At 35.3% G+C, this 17,915-nt stretch overlaps 1 protein-coding gene across 5 annotated transcripts in view; it reads right to left on the bottom strand.

The window, feature by feature from the left end:
* Positions 1 to 278: 278 nt before the first annotated feature.
* The window catches only part of POLR3G (RNA polymerase III subunit G), a 35,787-nt gene continuing 18,150 nt past the window's right edge, over positions 279 to 17,915 (bottom strand). For 4 of the 5 annotated variants that reach the window (XM_088796614.1, XM_088796613.1, XM_019734243.3 and 1 more), the window contains exons 6-8: positions 11,071 to 11,153; positions 7,023 to 7,169; positions 279 to 1,676 (exon numbers count right to left, since the gene is read on the bottom strand). In XM_088796614.1, the coding sequence (XP_088652740.1) occupies positions 1,590 to 1,676; positions 7,023 to 7,169; positions 11,071 to 11,153 (317 nt within the window). In that variant the 3' untranslated portion in view covers positions 279 to 1,589. The remainder of the gene's footprint in view (positions 1,677 to 7,022; positions 7,170 to 11,070; positions 11,154 to 17,915) is intronic. The other variant, XM_019734246.3, reaches the window with a different exon arrangement.

Below are 17,915 nucleotides of genomic sequence, written 5' to 3'. Positions count from 1 at the left end.
TCAATCACTGTACAAGCTAGATTTTAGAGGGCAATACCAAATTTAAATTGTATGATCGTTGCTATCTGCTAAGAGAATGAATACATACAGTAGTAAATTTTGGTTGGTGTTTAAACAATTTTTATAGGAAATTGTTTACAAGCGAAAAAACTAAGGCACAAAAACCTTAACCAAGCTCAATATCAAGGTTGAGTTTAACAGTAAAGGCAGAAATAGAATCTGGGGTTCTGGTTCTTTGGATAGAGGGTAATGAGTGATATCTTCCCAAAAGGGAAAAATAAATTTATTTCTTTTAATAAATAATTTTTTGAAATATATAATATGAATTCCCTTCAAAAATCTTTGGCATTTGTGAGTTTTTAGAGGCTAAGGTTTTTAGGTAATCCCCAACTCCTAAATATAAAGAGTCAGAGAAGCTAGTTTTTAATTAAAACAGAAAAGATTCATCTTAATTTCAAAATGACCTGAGTTTAATTCTGCACTGTTACATAAATCAGCTGGATAGCTATGAGTCTTTGAAATACTGTGTTTCCCCGAAAATAAGACCTAGCCGGACAAGCAGCTCTAATGCGTCTTTTGGAGCAAAAATTAATATATGACCCGGTCTTAGATTATATATAAGATCTGAAGACTGGGTCTTACATTAATTTTTGCTCCAAAAGACGCATTACATATACTTGTCCGGCTAGGTCTTATTTTTGGGGAAACACGGTATAATAGAGGCCATTACACCTTACAGATTTCACATATGTATTCTGCAGTGAGATTTACATAACTAGAACTTACTCCACCTTTTGTAAAGTACAAATTTAAATCAGATATCTCAGTCTAATTTTTCATAAGCCCAACGATTTGAAGATACCAAACTTACTATGGTGGAATGATGATTAACTCATATATTGGATGGTATGAAGTTATCCCCAAATTCAAGTCTTTTTAATATGCATCTCAGGTTTTTGCACTGGCTGAGTTGCTAGCTGTGAAATTTACATAGATCTAATTGGCATCTTTCCCTGTGTGTGTTTTCAATCACAAAACTTCTAATCTCATATGTGCTTGTAAGAGCTCAGGTAGGTTTATGTAGTCATAATGTAGTAGCACAGAACATACCATGTAAAAGTTAAAAAGTAAAATTATTTTCAAGTTTCTTTGTTTTTAAAGTGCTGTATGTGCAGTATTAAATTAGCTTTCAGATTACAGAAATCCATTATGATGACCAGTGATAGTTTTTTACAAAAGATCAGCAATTAAACAATAATGTGTCCAAGGATGAATACATAGATTAAAAGATGCAAAAACCCTTTAGGCACATTCTAATCTAAATAATACCAAAAAACCCACAAAATTTGCTTGAATACTTAAGAGAGATAACAGGTACTGAGAAAGAATGTCAGAATGTCAGAGACTAATTGGTAAGATAACTGGTATGTAAACTCAAAGTGGTTCTGAATATTTTGGTAACAAATGTTTGTCTAACAAAACAGGAACAAAAATAAAATACTTACTCATTCCTTATCAGAAATAGGAAAGAAGTCTGTCCAAATGTTCCAAAGCTGTATCATAAAAACAGTTTTTGAGAAATGTCATAGCTAGTAAGTTGCTTCATCCATGTTATCGTCACTGTCTGCACCAAAATCATCTCCATCCTCAAAGTATGAATTAATGTAGTCATTTTCCTAAGTGAAATGAATGATACAACCCTCAGTAAACATCAAAATGAATGAGTAGTAACATGATTATTAAGGAACAACGTAGGTTGTCTCTTTAAGTTTATAACTACCAAACTTAGGTAATAAAATACACCAGGTTTAAAAGAAGTCTGTTATGTCATATGCTTAGAAAACACATTAGCTTTCACTCACATCTATCTACATATACTGCTTTTTTCCCCAAGAGTACCACTTCCTCCTATTCTTAGTCACCAACTACCGTGTTTCCCTGAAAATAAGACCAGGTCTTATATTAAGGTTTGCTCCAAAAGACGCATTAGGGCTTATATTCAGGGGATGTCATCCTGAAAAATCATGCTAGGGCTTATTTTCCGGTTAGGTCTTATTTTCAGGGAAACATGGTAGCTAAGAGAACACAAAGGGATGCCTATTACCCATGATACATCTAATTCATTACATCTTAGTGGGATGATACATGGTTTAGCTAAACTACTGAATACTTACTCCAAATAAATGAACAGACACTCGAGAAACAAAGCCGATTTACATTAACATTAGACTACACCAGAACTAAGGTTTTCAGTCACAATGCACAATGAGCATAAGCAAAGGGATGTTTGCTTCTTATAAAAAAAAAGGCCTCAAGATACCAAATCAAACCTAGAGTATGCTATATCCCATCCAAAGCCTCTCAATTTCCTTTAGGTTGAGGGGTTAAACCCCCGGGAATATTCTAATTCTTATGGTAAAGTAAGACTATTATCCATATAAGTGTGCTTTCTATCAAAAATTCAAATATTGAATCAATTCAGATATTGATTAAAATAAATTTAAGAGCATTATTAACTAACTGGAGTGTATGGGCTGCATTTAGATTCTGATTAGAACAAAATTTTTTTGAAACAATTGAAAAAATTTGATTACTGGCTTAATATTTGATTATATTAAGGAATATATTCCATTGTGCTAAGTGTAGTAATGATATTGTCATGTTGTTAAAGAGTCCTCATTTTTGAGTACGTACTCAAATAGTTATGGATGAAATGACACAATGCTTAGGCTTTGCTTTACAATAATCCAAGGAAGTTGGGGGAAAGGAGTGGATTGGGTGGATGAATGAGTGATTAAAAGATTGGCTATGGATTGATCATTGTTAAAGCCAGGTGATTAGTCTATGGGTGTTTAATAGTCATTAGGTTTTTGTACATGGTTGAATTAGCCACAATAAAAAGTTAACCTCCACATCTCTACTGTCTACAGCAGGAATTATGATAGAGTAACAAATAGAGGCTATTTCCAAAAGAAAGTCTCCTGGATATCAGCTTATTTAATACATGGTGGAATTATATATATAAATTTATATAAACAACACAAGAAAGGTAACATATTATTCAGATAACTATTTCATTACTTTGTCTTCCCTAAACAGTAAGTTTCTGTATCCGGCTAAGACCCTCACCATTTCCAGGAAATTGGCCTGGCTTCTCTGGTACCAAGAAATCCAACAATGTCTGGACACCAGCTGAAGCCTGAGGCCAATGTACACGGGAGGCATGGCATGGTTGAGAGTTCAGTTGAGGCCACTGTGTAAATGAGATCTTGGCAAGGACACTTGTGTGGAAAGATAAGCAAGCCATTTGGTACACAAAAGTGGAAATGAGTAAGGAAGGGATGCTCTACTGTTCCAAACTGAGCGTATGCCACTTGTGTTTTGGACACGAGCACCTCCAAGTATGTTCAGTGATTCACATTAGGTAATTTTATCATGTTAGTAACGTTGATACAGGTATAAAGTGGGAACTTGCTCAAACTGATGGCTGAAATGGTTCTTGGGTTTCATTTGAGCCCTTGCCTTTTTCTTTAATTACAATATTCAAACGATTGAATAAAAAAGAAAAATGTCTGTATTTCCTCCACATTACATATAGGTGTTACACAGATAATCTGCTCCATTTTATTCTTCAATACAAAATGCTTATGAAATCCTCAGTACATCAGGTAAGGTAATTAGCATGAATTTTTCATTAATTAATTAATTGCTAAAAAGAGCAAAGAGGGCAACTTTAATAGAAAGGCTTTAACAGAGCTCTTGTTTCCATCCCTCATCCGGCCTCCCACTCAGAACATATATGTCTATTAAAGTGGATTGTTGTTTGTTTCCTGATGTTTGCTGTTCTTGTTAGGGGAGATCTTAATTTCAACACATCTCAAATCAAGCAGATTATAAAGAACATTCCAAAAGCCAATATTGTCTAGAATACTGGCCAATACACACTCGAAGCTAATAGCATGCCACCATCCCCAAGGCCAATCGTGACAACCAAAAATGGCTCCAGACATTACCAAATATCCTTTGGAGGGCAAAATCACCAATTGAGAATCATTGGTTTACAGCAACAAGCTTTCAAACATGATCCAACCCTGGTTCCTTCCAATCCAAGCAAATGACCTTTCTAAAATACAAATATGATCATACTATTCCACCACTTAAAACTCTTCAATGGCTCCCCACAGCACTTAGGATAAAGCCACATTTCTCACTCAGTTTGGTATTCAAGCAAGACCTTTCACGTGTCTCTTCAGCTTCATCTCTCCACGTACCCTACTTACACTCTCTAGTCCAGCCATATTGACTTACCTGGTCAACTGTATTCTTATGCCACATTCTCATCACCACTAAGCCTTCTCCATGTTTTTCCCTCCATCTGCAAGTCTCCTCCACTCCATTTCTCATCTTGGTCTGATTAACTCTTCAGATCTCATAAATTGTCTTCTTTGAGATATTTCCTTTGACATCCCTAAAATGGAGTTTGGTGCCCCTCTTACATGCTCCTATAGCATCCTGTACTATTACATCATAGCATTATTCACTGTATCATAACTGTCTCCATTCTCATCTGCCTCCCACTAGACCCAAGTCCTTGAGGGGAACTGTATCTTGATATTCTCCTTGCCTTGTATACTTCCAAGCATACACTTAGTATACAATCACTCCCGGGTGAATGAAAAAGAATTGAGCATTACAGTCATAGGTATTATAGGGTAACTAAAACTTTGGATAAGGATTCAATCTCTAAGGGAGATTAGAGACAAAAAGAAGACCAAGGGAAGAACTCTGAAGAATACTGATATTTAAAGACCAGAAAGAACTCAAAATAGATCACAAAAAGATACCGTAAGTAGAAGAAAAACAAGAAGTGTCACAAAAACCAAGGGAAGCAAGCATGTCTGTCTATGTATTGGCACCCAGCACAACGCCTGGAATATAGTAGATGCCTATAATAGCCTTAAATTGTTAATTTAAATAAAGGAAACATTTTAATAATGAAGTTGTGAGCAATGATGTGTTGCACAAAAGCCAAGTGAAATAAGGACTAAAATTTATCCGCTGGTGAATTTGGTGGCAATAATTTTAATAACATATAGGTAGAAATCAGATTAAAAAGAGCTAAAAAAGGGGAACAGGGAGAAGTGAGCAAATGATGACAGCTAGTGATCTCTCTAAGAGACAGTAGGAGAGTGGAGAAGAAATACGGAGAACGGATTTTACAGTGGGAGATGAACATGTTTTAATGCATAAACGGATGAGATGGGTAGAAAAAGAGGTTGAAAATTTGTAAAGGGAAATAATATGAGGATTATGGTCCCCCAAAAGGGCAGGACAGTGAGTCTCAAATAGGATGAAGGACATTTCTTCCACTGATAAAAAAGAAGAGAAGGGAAGACATTTAGTTTGAAGGCAGAGGACATGAAATTAAGGGAGTTTTCTCTTGAGGGCTCTATTTTGTAGATGAAGGTGCTATTATCCACTAAAAGTGAAAGGCTAGGTAGTCGAGGAGAGGGATTAAAAAGAAAGAAGATAACCAGAAATACTTGCTATGGAGAACTAACTTGATTAAAAAAAAAACAACAAACACCAGAAAACGTGTGAGCCAGCAAAATGGGACTTACGTTTTTTTAGTGGCATCAGTTTTTGTGATTCCTCAGAAAAGCTCAATAGGCAGATTTGGAGGGGCAAAGAGGGACTAATCAAAGGTTGACTTGGTCTAGAGTAGTGCTGGGAGAGCAACGGACGAGGGCAATGTCAAGAAAGATGCTGAAGGGTGAGCAAGGTATGGATGGGCTCCTAGGGAAGGAAATTAAGACAAGGAACCAGTAAGTAGAAATAGAGGATCAAAGGGTCTGGTTGTCTCTATCACGTCAAGTACAGGAATAAAACAAGTGAACAATCTGGAAAAGAAAACTGGAGACAAATGTGATATGTTTAATTTAAAAGGTTTAGAGTTAAAATTTATTTGGAAGAATAAACAAAGAATACTCAGGAAAATCCTGAAAAAGAAGGGCAATATGCCCTAAAATTATTAACAAATAATCAGAAGCTTCATTAGAACAGCTTAGTGATGGTTCAGAAATAGACCAACGGCTCAGAGTCCAGAAATACATCTAAGTAGATGTGGGAATCTTAACAGTTGATAAAAAAGAATTTCAAATCTGTGCAGAAAGCCAATTATTTAATAAATGGGGATGGCAGCTGGCTGGCCATTTGGAAACAGATAAAAATGGATCCCTATCCCTTTACACCAATATAAATTGCAAAAGAATCTGAAACTTAATGCAAAATAATTAAAGCACATAATAAAGGTGTCATAGTTGGAGCAGTTCAGGTGAAGAAAGATCCCGAGTGTGGTGTGAGAAGCTGAAATGGAGTGAAGACAAAGGTCACTGGAATGGAGAACAAACTCTCAGCCGAGGGTTACTGCACAAGGTGTCTATCAAGCCCCAAAGGACGTGACCAACAAAGTTACTGTGCTCAAAAATATCTTGATCGACTCCAGCTTATTTTGAAACGCACCATTTCTAAAAGTTGGAAATCCAAAATCGAAAACACTGAGTCCTGATCAGTCAGACACTTGAGGTTGGACTATAAATGTTCTGGTGTCCACATACACGTCAGGATTTGAAACACGATGTGTTGCAGGGATCCCCCTCAGACCTAGCCCTTAATTGCTGACTTAAAATTTTATGTCCATAAATCTTAATTTTTATGATCAATTTCCTTAACGTGTGGACTTCCCCTTACAAAGTTGCCTAGTTGCCTATCAAGTTACTTTTCCTTCCTGTATTCAAGGCTGTAATAATTCTATACTCTGCACTCAATGCTATAATAACTTCAATGCTATAATAATTCTCTTGATACAGAGGAATTGATGCCAGTGATAATAACATGCCCCTAGTTCCCAGTAAGTTGCTTTTTGTTTGTTTATTCATTTTCATCTATACCAAATATCTGATTCCTTATTAGATAATCCTTAAGCTTAGTAACTTCGTTACCCTTCCAAAATAGACCGTTACCTCTTCTTGCTCTTCTTCATCATATTCCTCTTCCTCTGCAGCACCATCTTCCTCATCATCATCACCTTCTTTACTTTTCTCTTTGCTTCCTTCTTTCTCTTCATTTTCCTCATCTGATTTTTCACCATCGCTTTTCTTTTCCAATTCCTGGTATAAATGAGCTTCATTAACTAATATGGAAATCACTAGACTTTGTCTTCGCTGCTCAGCCTCAAGAGAACATAGTAACCTATCACCTTATTCTAATCTTCCCTGACCAACACGTGCAGACCATCACATAAGAAATTCTGAGCTAACTCAAGAAAGGAGAAATTCACTGTCCTATCATGACACTTATTTTATTTGATTTTGCTACTTCATAATTGGGTCTCAGGTAATGCTGGGGTATCAGCTCTAATGCAGAGTGCTTTATTTTTATGATTTCTATCCTACCTCCTTCTAAAATATTGAACTGATTCAGTTTATGGAGAAGAACTTTCATTATGTTATTTTGTTTTCCTCCTAAACATAAAAGGAGAAAAGATAATGTAATGGTACTACTTCAAAATGTCTATGTTTTATTTTGTAAGTAGAATTATTTAAACAGTATCAAGTCATATTGGGGTGAATTATCCTACTTGCTGATTATCCTGTCCTTGTTTCTTTTCTTTCTCATTATTTACTTCCCATTTCCAGGAATCCTGCATGTCAATATATCAGGCAGGCTGAGAAAAAAGAAAGATTGAAACTCAAATCACAGTCAGCATTAGCACTTATTAATAATCTATGAAAGGAGGCAAAGGAGAGATGCAGAGTTAGAAAAGCTTTGATTGCCTGATAGTCCTGCTTATTTACCCTGTTAAATTCACTATGTTACCTCCTCATAACACAGATTTAACTTTAATACATCTTCACATTCCTATTATGACTATCAATAACATTTTCATTTGATAAAAAGTGACCTGTTTTCATTACTGTCACTATTTGTTCACTAAATTGTTCTATGCTTAATTTGCATAGGTGATAGAATTTCACAAGTTTTCTAGGAAGTGGGTACAGCAAAATTTTCACACATTAATATTCATAATTAAGGCATAAGAGCACTTTTGCTAAGATGTGAATATCTTTAAATAGTAATAAAAACACTAATTCATAAATCTGCAAATACTCCATCCTATTATAAGATTTTTGCTTTGTAGATTACATATAGAGATAAAACACATTTTGTATTTGGAATGACTACAACTTAGTATTACTTTATTGGTTCTTAAACATTTAATTTTAAAAATTCCTTTAATTACATTCAAATTTGAATTTAAGGAAATCAAAAGTAATAAAAAGACTTTATCAGATAAATTCAGTTTCTAATCAAAATTCAAATGCCGCTTTTCCTGTCACCACCTCACCCTACTCAGGCAGAACAAATAAGACCAAGATAATTATCTTCATACTGACCCCAAGTTGCCTTATATGAGTATTACTATATTTAAAATATAATGTATGCAATTTTTCCAACTGGTAATCCCTTTGGAAAACTACAAGTAAACAAACAGTATTTATAGATCTTTTGAAGTGTTATAAACACACATACACACACACAAATATACACAATGATATAAATGCTAATTAATATATAGATCTTTTTTATTTTCTATTTCAATCAAATCATAGTAAAAAGGTCATAAGTTTGGGTAGTTAAAAGGGAACTATACTGCTGTATTTATTCAACTCTGTGCAAGGTATAGTCTGTTATCTGAAAATTCATGCTCTTAGTTATTATTTCATAATTAGCAATGGAATTATTTCAACCAGCTATGTTAAAATATTTTTAAAATATTACAGAATTCACTCCATGCTACACAGGGACTAGGGAGTTTTCATTTCCATTATTCTCACCTCAAATACTACTAAATAAATAACCTCAAGTTTATTTCTGCCACGTAAACCTAAATCAAACGCATAAAATACCTCATCGGTTAACAAATAGCAGTTTTATAGAATTAAAAAAAATGATGTCAAAGCCACATGCACTGTCTCATTACTTCATTCCTTTAGTGTTAAGCTACTAGTTTTGGTTCACCTACTTAGTAGTCTCCATTTTATTTTCTGTAAGATGTAACTATTTACCCATACTAACTTTATATATTTGTTTTAAGAATAATGTGAATAATATAATAAGAAAATACTTTAAAAACAGTCAGTTTATGGACAAAGAGCAGTCCTTCTAGTTTAAATACTATACGGTCACCCTATTACAGAGAGAGCCTTTTGTATGTCACATAGAAACAGAAAGCTCATATATTAGTTCACTGCTATCTGGTTATTCACACATTAATTGTGAGATTTGAGTGTATGTCACTCCCTCTCCATCCACAGTTTTATAATAAAACTTGCAACTGCTTTTGCTGAATAAATGAACAATAACAGTCATCTGGAAGCTATTTTGCTCTATTTAAACTGCTAACTCATTGAGATTTCTAGATTTAAAACTCCAGTTTTAACGATGTTTATGCTGAAAAAGGTGTTTATATGTAGGGAATAAAGAAACACATTTTGTTCTGATGAGAAACCACATTCAGAGGTCCAGATCAATCTTCCTTATGGCACATGTCATCTTAGCAACTTCTTTCCAGGAAGCTTTAAGAACAGTCAGGATCTGTGATCAATCAATACAAATTGGCGAGGTCTACAAGCCTATCCATCATTCCACCAGTTAAACCTGACAGTTAACACTATTCCTTCAACAATTCTGTTGGCTTTATTTTTAGACTTGTTACGGCCAGTTCAAGTACTGGTCAAAAAACAGAATAACAAAAATATGAGTTTCTGTTACCACGTAACTGTGCCAAATTGGCCAGGCAAGTAAGAGTCTTAAAGCCTTGATTTCCTCATCTGTAAATAAGGAATAATTATACCCATCTCTCTTTGTTGTACTGAAGTCTTAAGTACAAAATGAATGTAAAAGGTTCATCAAAGAACCTGGTAAATAATAAGTTCTCAATAAGTGCTAGCTGCTATCATTATCATCATCATCACCATCAATGCAATACCTGCTACCTGCATTGACTGTAGGAATAAATTGGTATACCCTCCATGGAGAGCGATCTGTTAATATTTATCCATATTATACAATACATATAACGACTGTCCCATAAATCCACTTCTAGAAATCTTAGAGATCTACGCTACACGTGTGAAATGGCATACTTAACATGAAATCATTGCAGCATTTTTTATAATAGTGAAACACTAGATGAAATATAATGTCCAGTAGGGTATTGATCAAATTAAATTACGGTTCATTATTATAGTGCAGCCAAAAAAAAGAACGAGGCAATTCTATCTACACAGACTGACATCGAACCATTTCCAAAATATTTTAAGTGACAAAATAAAAATGCAAAAGAGTATATATGCCACTTTTGTCATTTAAACAAAAAGGAAAAAAAATCTGTATTTGCTATGCATAAAATATTTCTGGAAGCATATATAAGAAACTGGTAACGTTGGTTGTCTACAGGAAGGGAAGTAGATGGCTAGTGACCAGGATGGGAAGGCACATTTTCAATTTATTAATGTCTTGAATTTTACATCTTTTTGTGTTTAAAATATTAAAAATAAGAAGATATAAAAATGAGTTCCATAAGAGATAGTTTTCCCTCAATAGAATCTTCTGCACTTATCATGAGACAGAAAAATAAAAAGCATTAAAAAGGTCCATATACAACAATAGGAGAAAAACTTTAGAAGACATACATTTTAGGTATGTAACTCTTTCATGTTTCTTTCCTACACATAACTCCAATGCAAGGGGAAAACAGAGAGAGAGTGGAAAAGGACACAGGTGATAGAAGGTGAGGCAAGTTGACAGGTGAGTGGTAGAGAAGGACAGGATGGAACCTCCATGTCTCCCAGCCAAAAATGTTCAAACCTTTCCTGTGTGCTGTGTGCTGGGTTTGGTTCTGCCAAATCCATGTTATTAAAAAGAGAGGAGGTGGAAAGGCTGACGATGACAAAAGGAGGTATGACATATTTTCAGTTTGCTCTTATAGTAAGAAGAAAACCTTACCTCGATCTTTTTCAATACATCGGCAGTATTAGTGAATGAAGTGCCTTTGCCGGTATCTTTTGCCTTTTTGGATTTTGGGCCTGCTGAAGTAAAACCACTGTGAACACATTCTTCTATAACAGCTGTGCTATAATACAACTGTGCATTATATTTTTTTGTCTTTTAATATGCTATCAAGCAGAGTGATATGTCATACCAGGCAATCACATAATTTGCAGAGTGACTTAATTTTCTCAAAGAATAAGCAAAATAAATCAGCACATCTCATCAATTTTCAATAATGAGGAATAACTGATAATCACTTAATAGAATATTTTTAAAGGCTGCAACCAGATTATCTTTTTAGAGTACTGAAAATCTGTATTGGCAATTAATGGTTAAAAAATCTGTAATGGCCAAAATGGTTACCTCTGGTAGAATCACTACAGGACCAGTGAAAAGCTCTCACAAAGGATCACTGGCACTAGCTTCCTATTCACTGATCAGTATATTTTAACCAGGGAAATTTTACCAGGTGTGGAAAATGAAAAACAAGTGCAAAATGACTATGCATTTGCCAAAGGTTAAAAAGATGAGAAAGAAGTATATTACATGTACCGCAATATTTGAAATGAAGATTAAAATGGTTAAACTGAACACACCCAATATATGAATCTGAAAACTCAAAGCAATATAATAAATAAAATGTTTTACTGGCCTTTGGGTACTTTTTTAAGCCATATTAAAAATATGGCATTTTGAAGCTTTTCTGAAACCGTAGGGACTAGAAAATTATTTCATATAGATCCTGCCAATCAGTTACCAAAAGCATAATGATATGCTACAAAATTGTCCCATCATGATAAAAAAAAAAGTATTATAGTTCTTTCCCCATATCAAACTAAATACATAAAAATTATTTGGTAACAGACGAAAACATGGCTCAGAAAGATGAAAGATGTAATTTTATTAAAGATTAACATTTAAGCTACAGAAGACATTTTTAGATTGTGGTGGATGACCTATAACTAATGGAATTATAATTTATTGTGTTATTCCAAATTGCCCTTTGGGAAATCACTAAGCTCAGAACTCCCAAACATATATTAGTGAGGTTTTGCTCAAACAAAACTAATGGTTAGGTTTAATGATGGGTAACTTTCTCTGTCTCCCTTGAGGGCAAAGACTGTTTAATTTGAACTATAGCACATAAAATACTATACTATCATAAATTAAGAAGATCTCAATATATTTTATAATATTGATGCCAGATAACATTAGCTAAGAATGTAATTTACTCACACCATTAACTCTTTTTCTCTAAGGATCTTTTACCGAATTATTTAATTTTAAAACACATAAGTCTGTTAAATGGATATTTTAGAACACAGTCAGGTAAATAAATATATTAAAATTTACTAATCTCTTATCCAAGAAAGTAAGTTGCATATTCAAGTCCACTAGCATCCTTTGCTACTTATCATTCCGGCTTTATATAATGCCTAATCCTTATATGAATAATTGGGGGAGAAGTGTCAAATTACCAAAATTTGTTAAAAGACTATTTTAATCCCAAAACAGTAACATGAATTATTTTTCCATCTTTGGCCTAATATATGCATATATTTGAATTTTTGTTTCTTTTAACACTTTCCAGGTGGTGGTTCTTCAAAAAATAAACTTTTCAGCCTTTGACTCTTTTGGTAATGTTTATTTTCATGTAAATCAGTGGAGATGATTTTTATAAAAAGGATAGTAAAAGCTTATCTGGAACAAAATACAAAAATTATACAATAAGCAAAAAAATACATTAATGCAGAATGGAAAAAGAAAGTTTTGTTGTTTCCTTTTTAACAAATGGACATCCTGGCACACTGGAGGCTTTTACTAATGATCAATGTGTATATGAAGTTGCAGAGATGAGCAGTCGGTGGAATGTATTTGACAACATTAATTTATCCAAATCAGATACATTCTTTTCAGCTCTTTAAAGTCAGCTACAAATTGTGAAGCACTAGGACATGACCAGTACAATTCATGCACGTTCACATATTGTGAAAATAATATATTTGCCCAATGAAAGCAAAGGGTATAAAAGACAACTGATAGGGCCGGCCCGGTGGCTCAGGCGGTTAGAGCTCCGTGCTCCTAACTCCGAAGGCTGCCGGTTCGATCCCCACATGGGCCAGTGGGCTCTCAACCACAAGGTTGCCAGTTCAATTCCTCGAGTCCCGAAAGGGATGGTGGGCTCTGCCCCCTGCAACTAAGATTGAACACGGCACCTTGAGCTGAGCTGCCTCCCGGATGGCTCAGTTGGTTGGAGCCTGTCCTCTCAACCACAAGGTTGCCGGTTTGACTCCCGCAAGGGATGGTGGGCTGTGCCCCCTGCAACTAGCAACGGCAACTGGACCTGGAGCTGAGCTGTGCCCTCCACAACTAAGACTGCAAGAACAACAACTTGAAGCTGAACAGAACCCTCCACAACTAAGATTGAAAGGACAACAATTTGACCATTGTTCCCCAATAAAATCCTGTTCCCCTTCCCCAATAAAATCTTTAAAAAAAAAAAAAAAAAGACAACTGATAAACTATCATATCTCAACATATAATATTCTGTACTCAATCAGGCTAAATATTCTTATATATACTGATGGTTTGAAATACAATGAAATATATTTCATATATATACGTATATATATGTCTAAACTTACAAATCGTTTATTCCAAATATGTGCATTTTATTGTAAGTCAACTATACCTCAATAAAGTTGTTGAAAAGAAGAGACAGTTCTTTTTTAGAAGACAGAAGCAGAAATAATACTTCCTAACTCATTCTATGAGGCCAGCATTACCCTAATACCAAAAACAGACAAATATTACAAGAAAGAAAACTAAAGACGGATCTATCTCATGAATATAGATGCAAAAATCCTCAACAAAACATTCTCAAATCCAATCCAAGAATATACAGAAAGAATTATACACCACGACCAAGTGGGATTGATCCCAGGTATGTAAGACTGGTTCAACATTCCAAAAACAATTAATATAACCCATCACATTAACAGGCTAACAAAGAAAAATTACATGATCATATCAATAGATACAGAAAAGGCATCTGACAAAATCAAACTCTTAGTAAGCAAGGATTGCAGTAAGTTTCCTCAACTTTATAAAGAATATCTACAAAAAATATATAGCTACATCATACTTAATGGTGAAAACCTCAATATCACACCTAATGGTGAAATATTTGACACTTTCCCACTAAGAACTGTAATAATGCAAGAGAGTTCCCTCTCACCACTGCTCTTCAACAGTGTACTGGAAGTACTAACTAAAGCAATAAGAAAAGGATATACTAGGTATAGCGATTGGGAAGGAAGGAATAAAACTGTTTTTGTTCACAGATCACATGATCATCTATGTAGAAAATTCTTAAAGAATCAACCAAAACCTCCTGGAACTAATAGCAATTGTAGCAGGATTACAGGCTACAAGGTTAATACACAAAAGTCAATTGCTTTCCTACATACCAACAATGAACAACTGGAATTCAAAATAAAAAAAAATCATAATACCATTTACATTAGCACCTCCCAAAATAAAATACTTAAAAGACATAAATCTGAAAAATATGTACATTATGAGGAAAATGACAAAATTATGACACATGATATCAAAGAATTAAATGAATGGAGACATTTCATGTGCGTGGATAGGAAGACTCAATATGGTCAGGATGTCAGTTCTTCCTAATTTGATCTATAAATTTACTGCAGTCTCAATCAAAATCTTAGTAAATTATTTTACAGATATTGGCAAACTAATTCTAATGTTTATATGCAGAGGAAAAAAAGGCCCAAAATAACCAACACAATATCAAAGGAGAGAACAAAGCTGGAAGACTAACCCTACCCGACTTTAAAATATGCTATAAAGCTATAGCAATCAAGATAGTGAGATACAGGTGAAAGAATAAATATAAAGATCAATGGAACAGAAAGAGCCCAGAAATAGATGCACATGAATAGTTAAAAAGGAGCAAAGGCAATATATTGGAGAAAAGATAGTTTTTTCAACTAATGGTGCTGGAACAACAGGAGTTCCACATGCAAAAAAAAAAAAAAAAAATTGAATCTGGACAGACCTCATACCCTTCAGAAAAAAATTAACTCAAAATGAACTACAGACCTAAATGTCAAACACAAAACTATAAAACTCCTAAAAGACAACATAGGAGAAAATCTAGATGACCTTAAGGTTGGAGATTACTTTCTAGATGCAACCCCGAAGGTGCGAATCATGAAAGAAAGACCTGATAAGCTGAACTTAATTAAAACAACTTCTGCTGTGCAAAAGACAGTGTCAGGAGAGGAAAAGCCACAGACTGGGATAAAATTTTTGCGAAAGACATAGCTGATAAAGGGCTGTGTGAACCAATGTAAATGTAAATGTAAATATATATATATATATATATATATATATATATATATATATATATATATATATATATATTTCTGGCACAGAACTCCTAAAACTCTTGTGATTTCCTAAGTGACAAGAGACTAGGGGCATCTTTTGTTCTAATATTTGGTCTTTGATCTTCGTTCCTAACACAGAGTTCCTAAATCCCTTGGAATTTAAGTGGGTGATAGGAGTGTCTTTTGCTAAGAAGGCAACCCTGAATGGGCTCCTGCATAGCTTCAGGATAGGGGCTGGTCAGGGTAGATCAAGCCTGGAACTTTCAGCCCTGTCATGCGGGGGACCCTGCTCGCTGCGCCATGTGTCGTGCAGGGCGGCCTGCGGGGTCTCTGCTCCCGCTCCCCATACAAGAACGCAGGATATGGTGAGGCCAAAAAGGAACACCCACGGAGCCATAGATGGGGGAGTCATACCACTATATTCTCTCTGGCGGCACTATACTCTCACTGGAGGCTGGATCCACACTGTCCGCAAACCGCCATCCACGTTTGCCAGCCCAGCCGCCATCTTCTTGCTAGCCCCCATTCTTCTCCCTTCCTTCTCCTTCTCGTAGCCACAGCAGTTATATTAGTGGCCAATGGCTCACTGGTTACAGCTGACGGCCAACTAGCCACAGCTGATGGCCATGCAATCACAGTTGGCCATTTACTACCTGAGCCAACACCTTTCTATGTGAGGCCGAGAGCCTGGAAACTGCTTTTTGGGGCTCTGCCCCCACAAGCCCCTTCTCCCATCCTCCAGGAAAAGTAAGAGGGGTTGGAGACTAAGTTAATGATTAATCATGCTTATGTGATTAAAGCCTCCAAAAAAATCCCAGAAGTGCAGGGTTCGGTGAGTTTCTGGATTGGTGTACACATCCATATACGGGGAAGTTCGAGCATCCTAACCATGGCGAGAGGAGCTACTGTGTTAAGTACCCTTCCACGCTTTGCCTTGTGTATCTGTTCATCTGACTGGTCATCTGTATCTTTATCATATCCTTTATTATATAATAGACTGATAAATGTGTTTCTCTGAGTTCTGTGAGCATTTCTAGCAAATTCAAATTCAACAGACGAAATTTGTGGATAACCTGGGGACCTATTACGCACGATTGGCATTTGAAGTGGTGAGCAGTCTCGTGGGACTGAGCTCTTAACCTGTGGGGTCTGTGCTAACTCTGGTTAGTGTCAGAATTGAACTGAATTGTAAGACAACCACCTGGTGCTGCAGGGAATTGCTTGGTATGAGGGAAAAAAAATTCCAGATATCAGGTGTCAGAAGTATTGCGAATGGTAGTAGTGTGAGAGAAAAGGAGAAAAACACACTAGTGTGTTTTACCTATAGACTGTTATCAAAAATATACCAAAAAAAACTCTTAAACTCAACAATAAGAACACACACCAATTTAAAAATTGTTCAAAGACCTTAAAAGACATCTTACCTAACAAGATATACAAATGGAAAGTAAGCATATAAAAGATAATTCACATCACATGTCATCAGGGAAATACAAATTAAAACAATGAGATCCCACTATACACCTGTTAGAATGGGCAATATCCAGGACACAGACAGCACCAAAATGCTGACAAGGACATGGAGCAACAGGAACTCTCAGTCATTGCTGGTGGGAATGCAAAATGGTACCACCACTTTGGAAGACAGGTTGGTGGTTTCTTACAAAACTAAACATACTCTTACCATACAATCCAGCAATCATGCTCCTTAGTATTTACTTTAAGAAGTTGAAAACTTATGCCCATACAAAAACAAGTTTTTTTAGCAGCTTTACTCATAATTTCTAAAACTTGGAAGTAACCAAGATGTCCTTCAGTAGACGAATGGATAAATAAACTGTAGGACATCTAGACAATGAAATATTATTCAACACTAAAAAGAAACTATCAAGCCATGAAAAGTCATGGAAGAAACTTAAACACATATTACTAAGTGAAAGAAGTCAATCTGAAAGGCTATGTATGTACTGTATGATTTCAACTATACGACATTCTGGAAAAGGCAAAACTATGAAGTCTGTACAAAGATCAGTGGTTGCCAGGGGTTAGGAGGAAGAAGGGATGAACAGGAAGAGCACAGAGAATTTTTAGGGCAGTAAAACTACTCTGTATGATACTATAATGATGGATGCAAGTCATTATGCATTTCTCTAAACCCTTAGAATGTACAACACCAAGAAAGAACCCTAAGGTAAACTATGGACTTTGGATGATAATGATGTGTCAATATAGGTTCATCTATTGTAACAAAGGTACCCCTCTAGTAGGAGATGGTGATAATGGGGCAGGCTATGCATGTACGTGGGGGAGGGAATATATGGGAAATCTGTACTTTCTGCTCAATTTTGCTGTGAACCTAAAACTGCTCCAAAAAAAGTAAAG

The sequence above is a fragment of the Rhinolophus sinicus genome, chromosome 3 (genome assembly GCF_057876585.1).
Source record: "Rhinolophus sinicus isolate RSI-liver-muscle chromosome 3, RSI-T2T, whole genome shotgun sequence".
Lineage (NCBI taxonomy): Eukaryota > Metazoa > Chordata > Mammalia > Chiroptera > Rhinolophidae > Rhinolophus > Rhinolophus sinicus.
The sequence above is the reverse complement of the archived record's forward strand: the minus strand, read 5'-3'. Positions and strand labels throughout refer to the sequence as shown.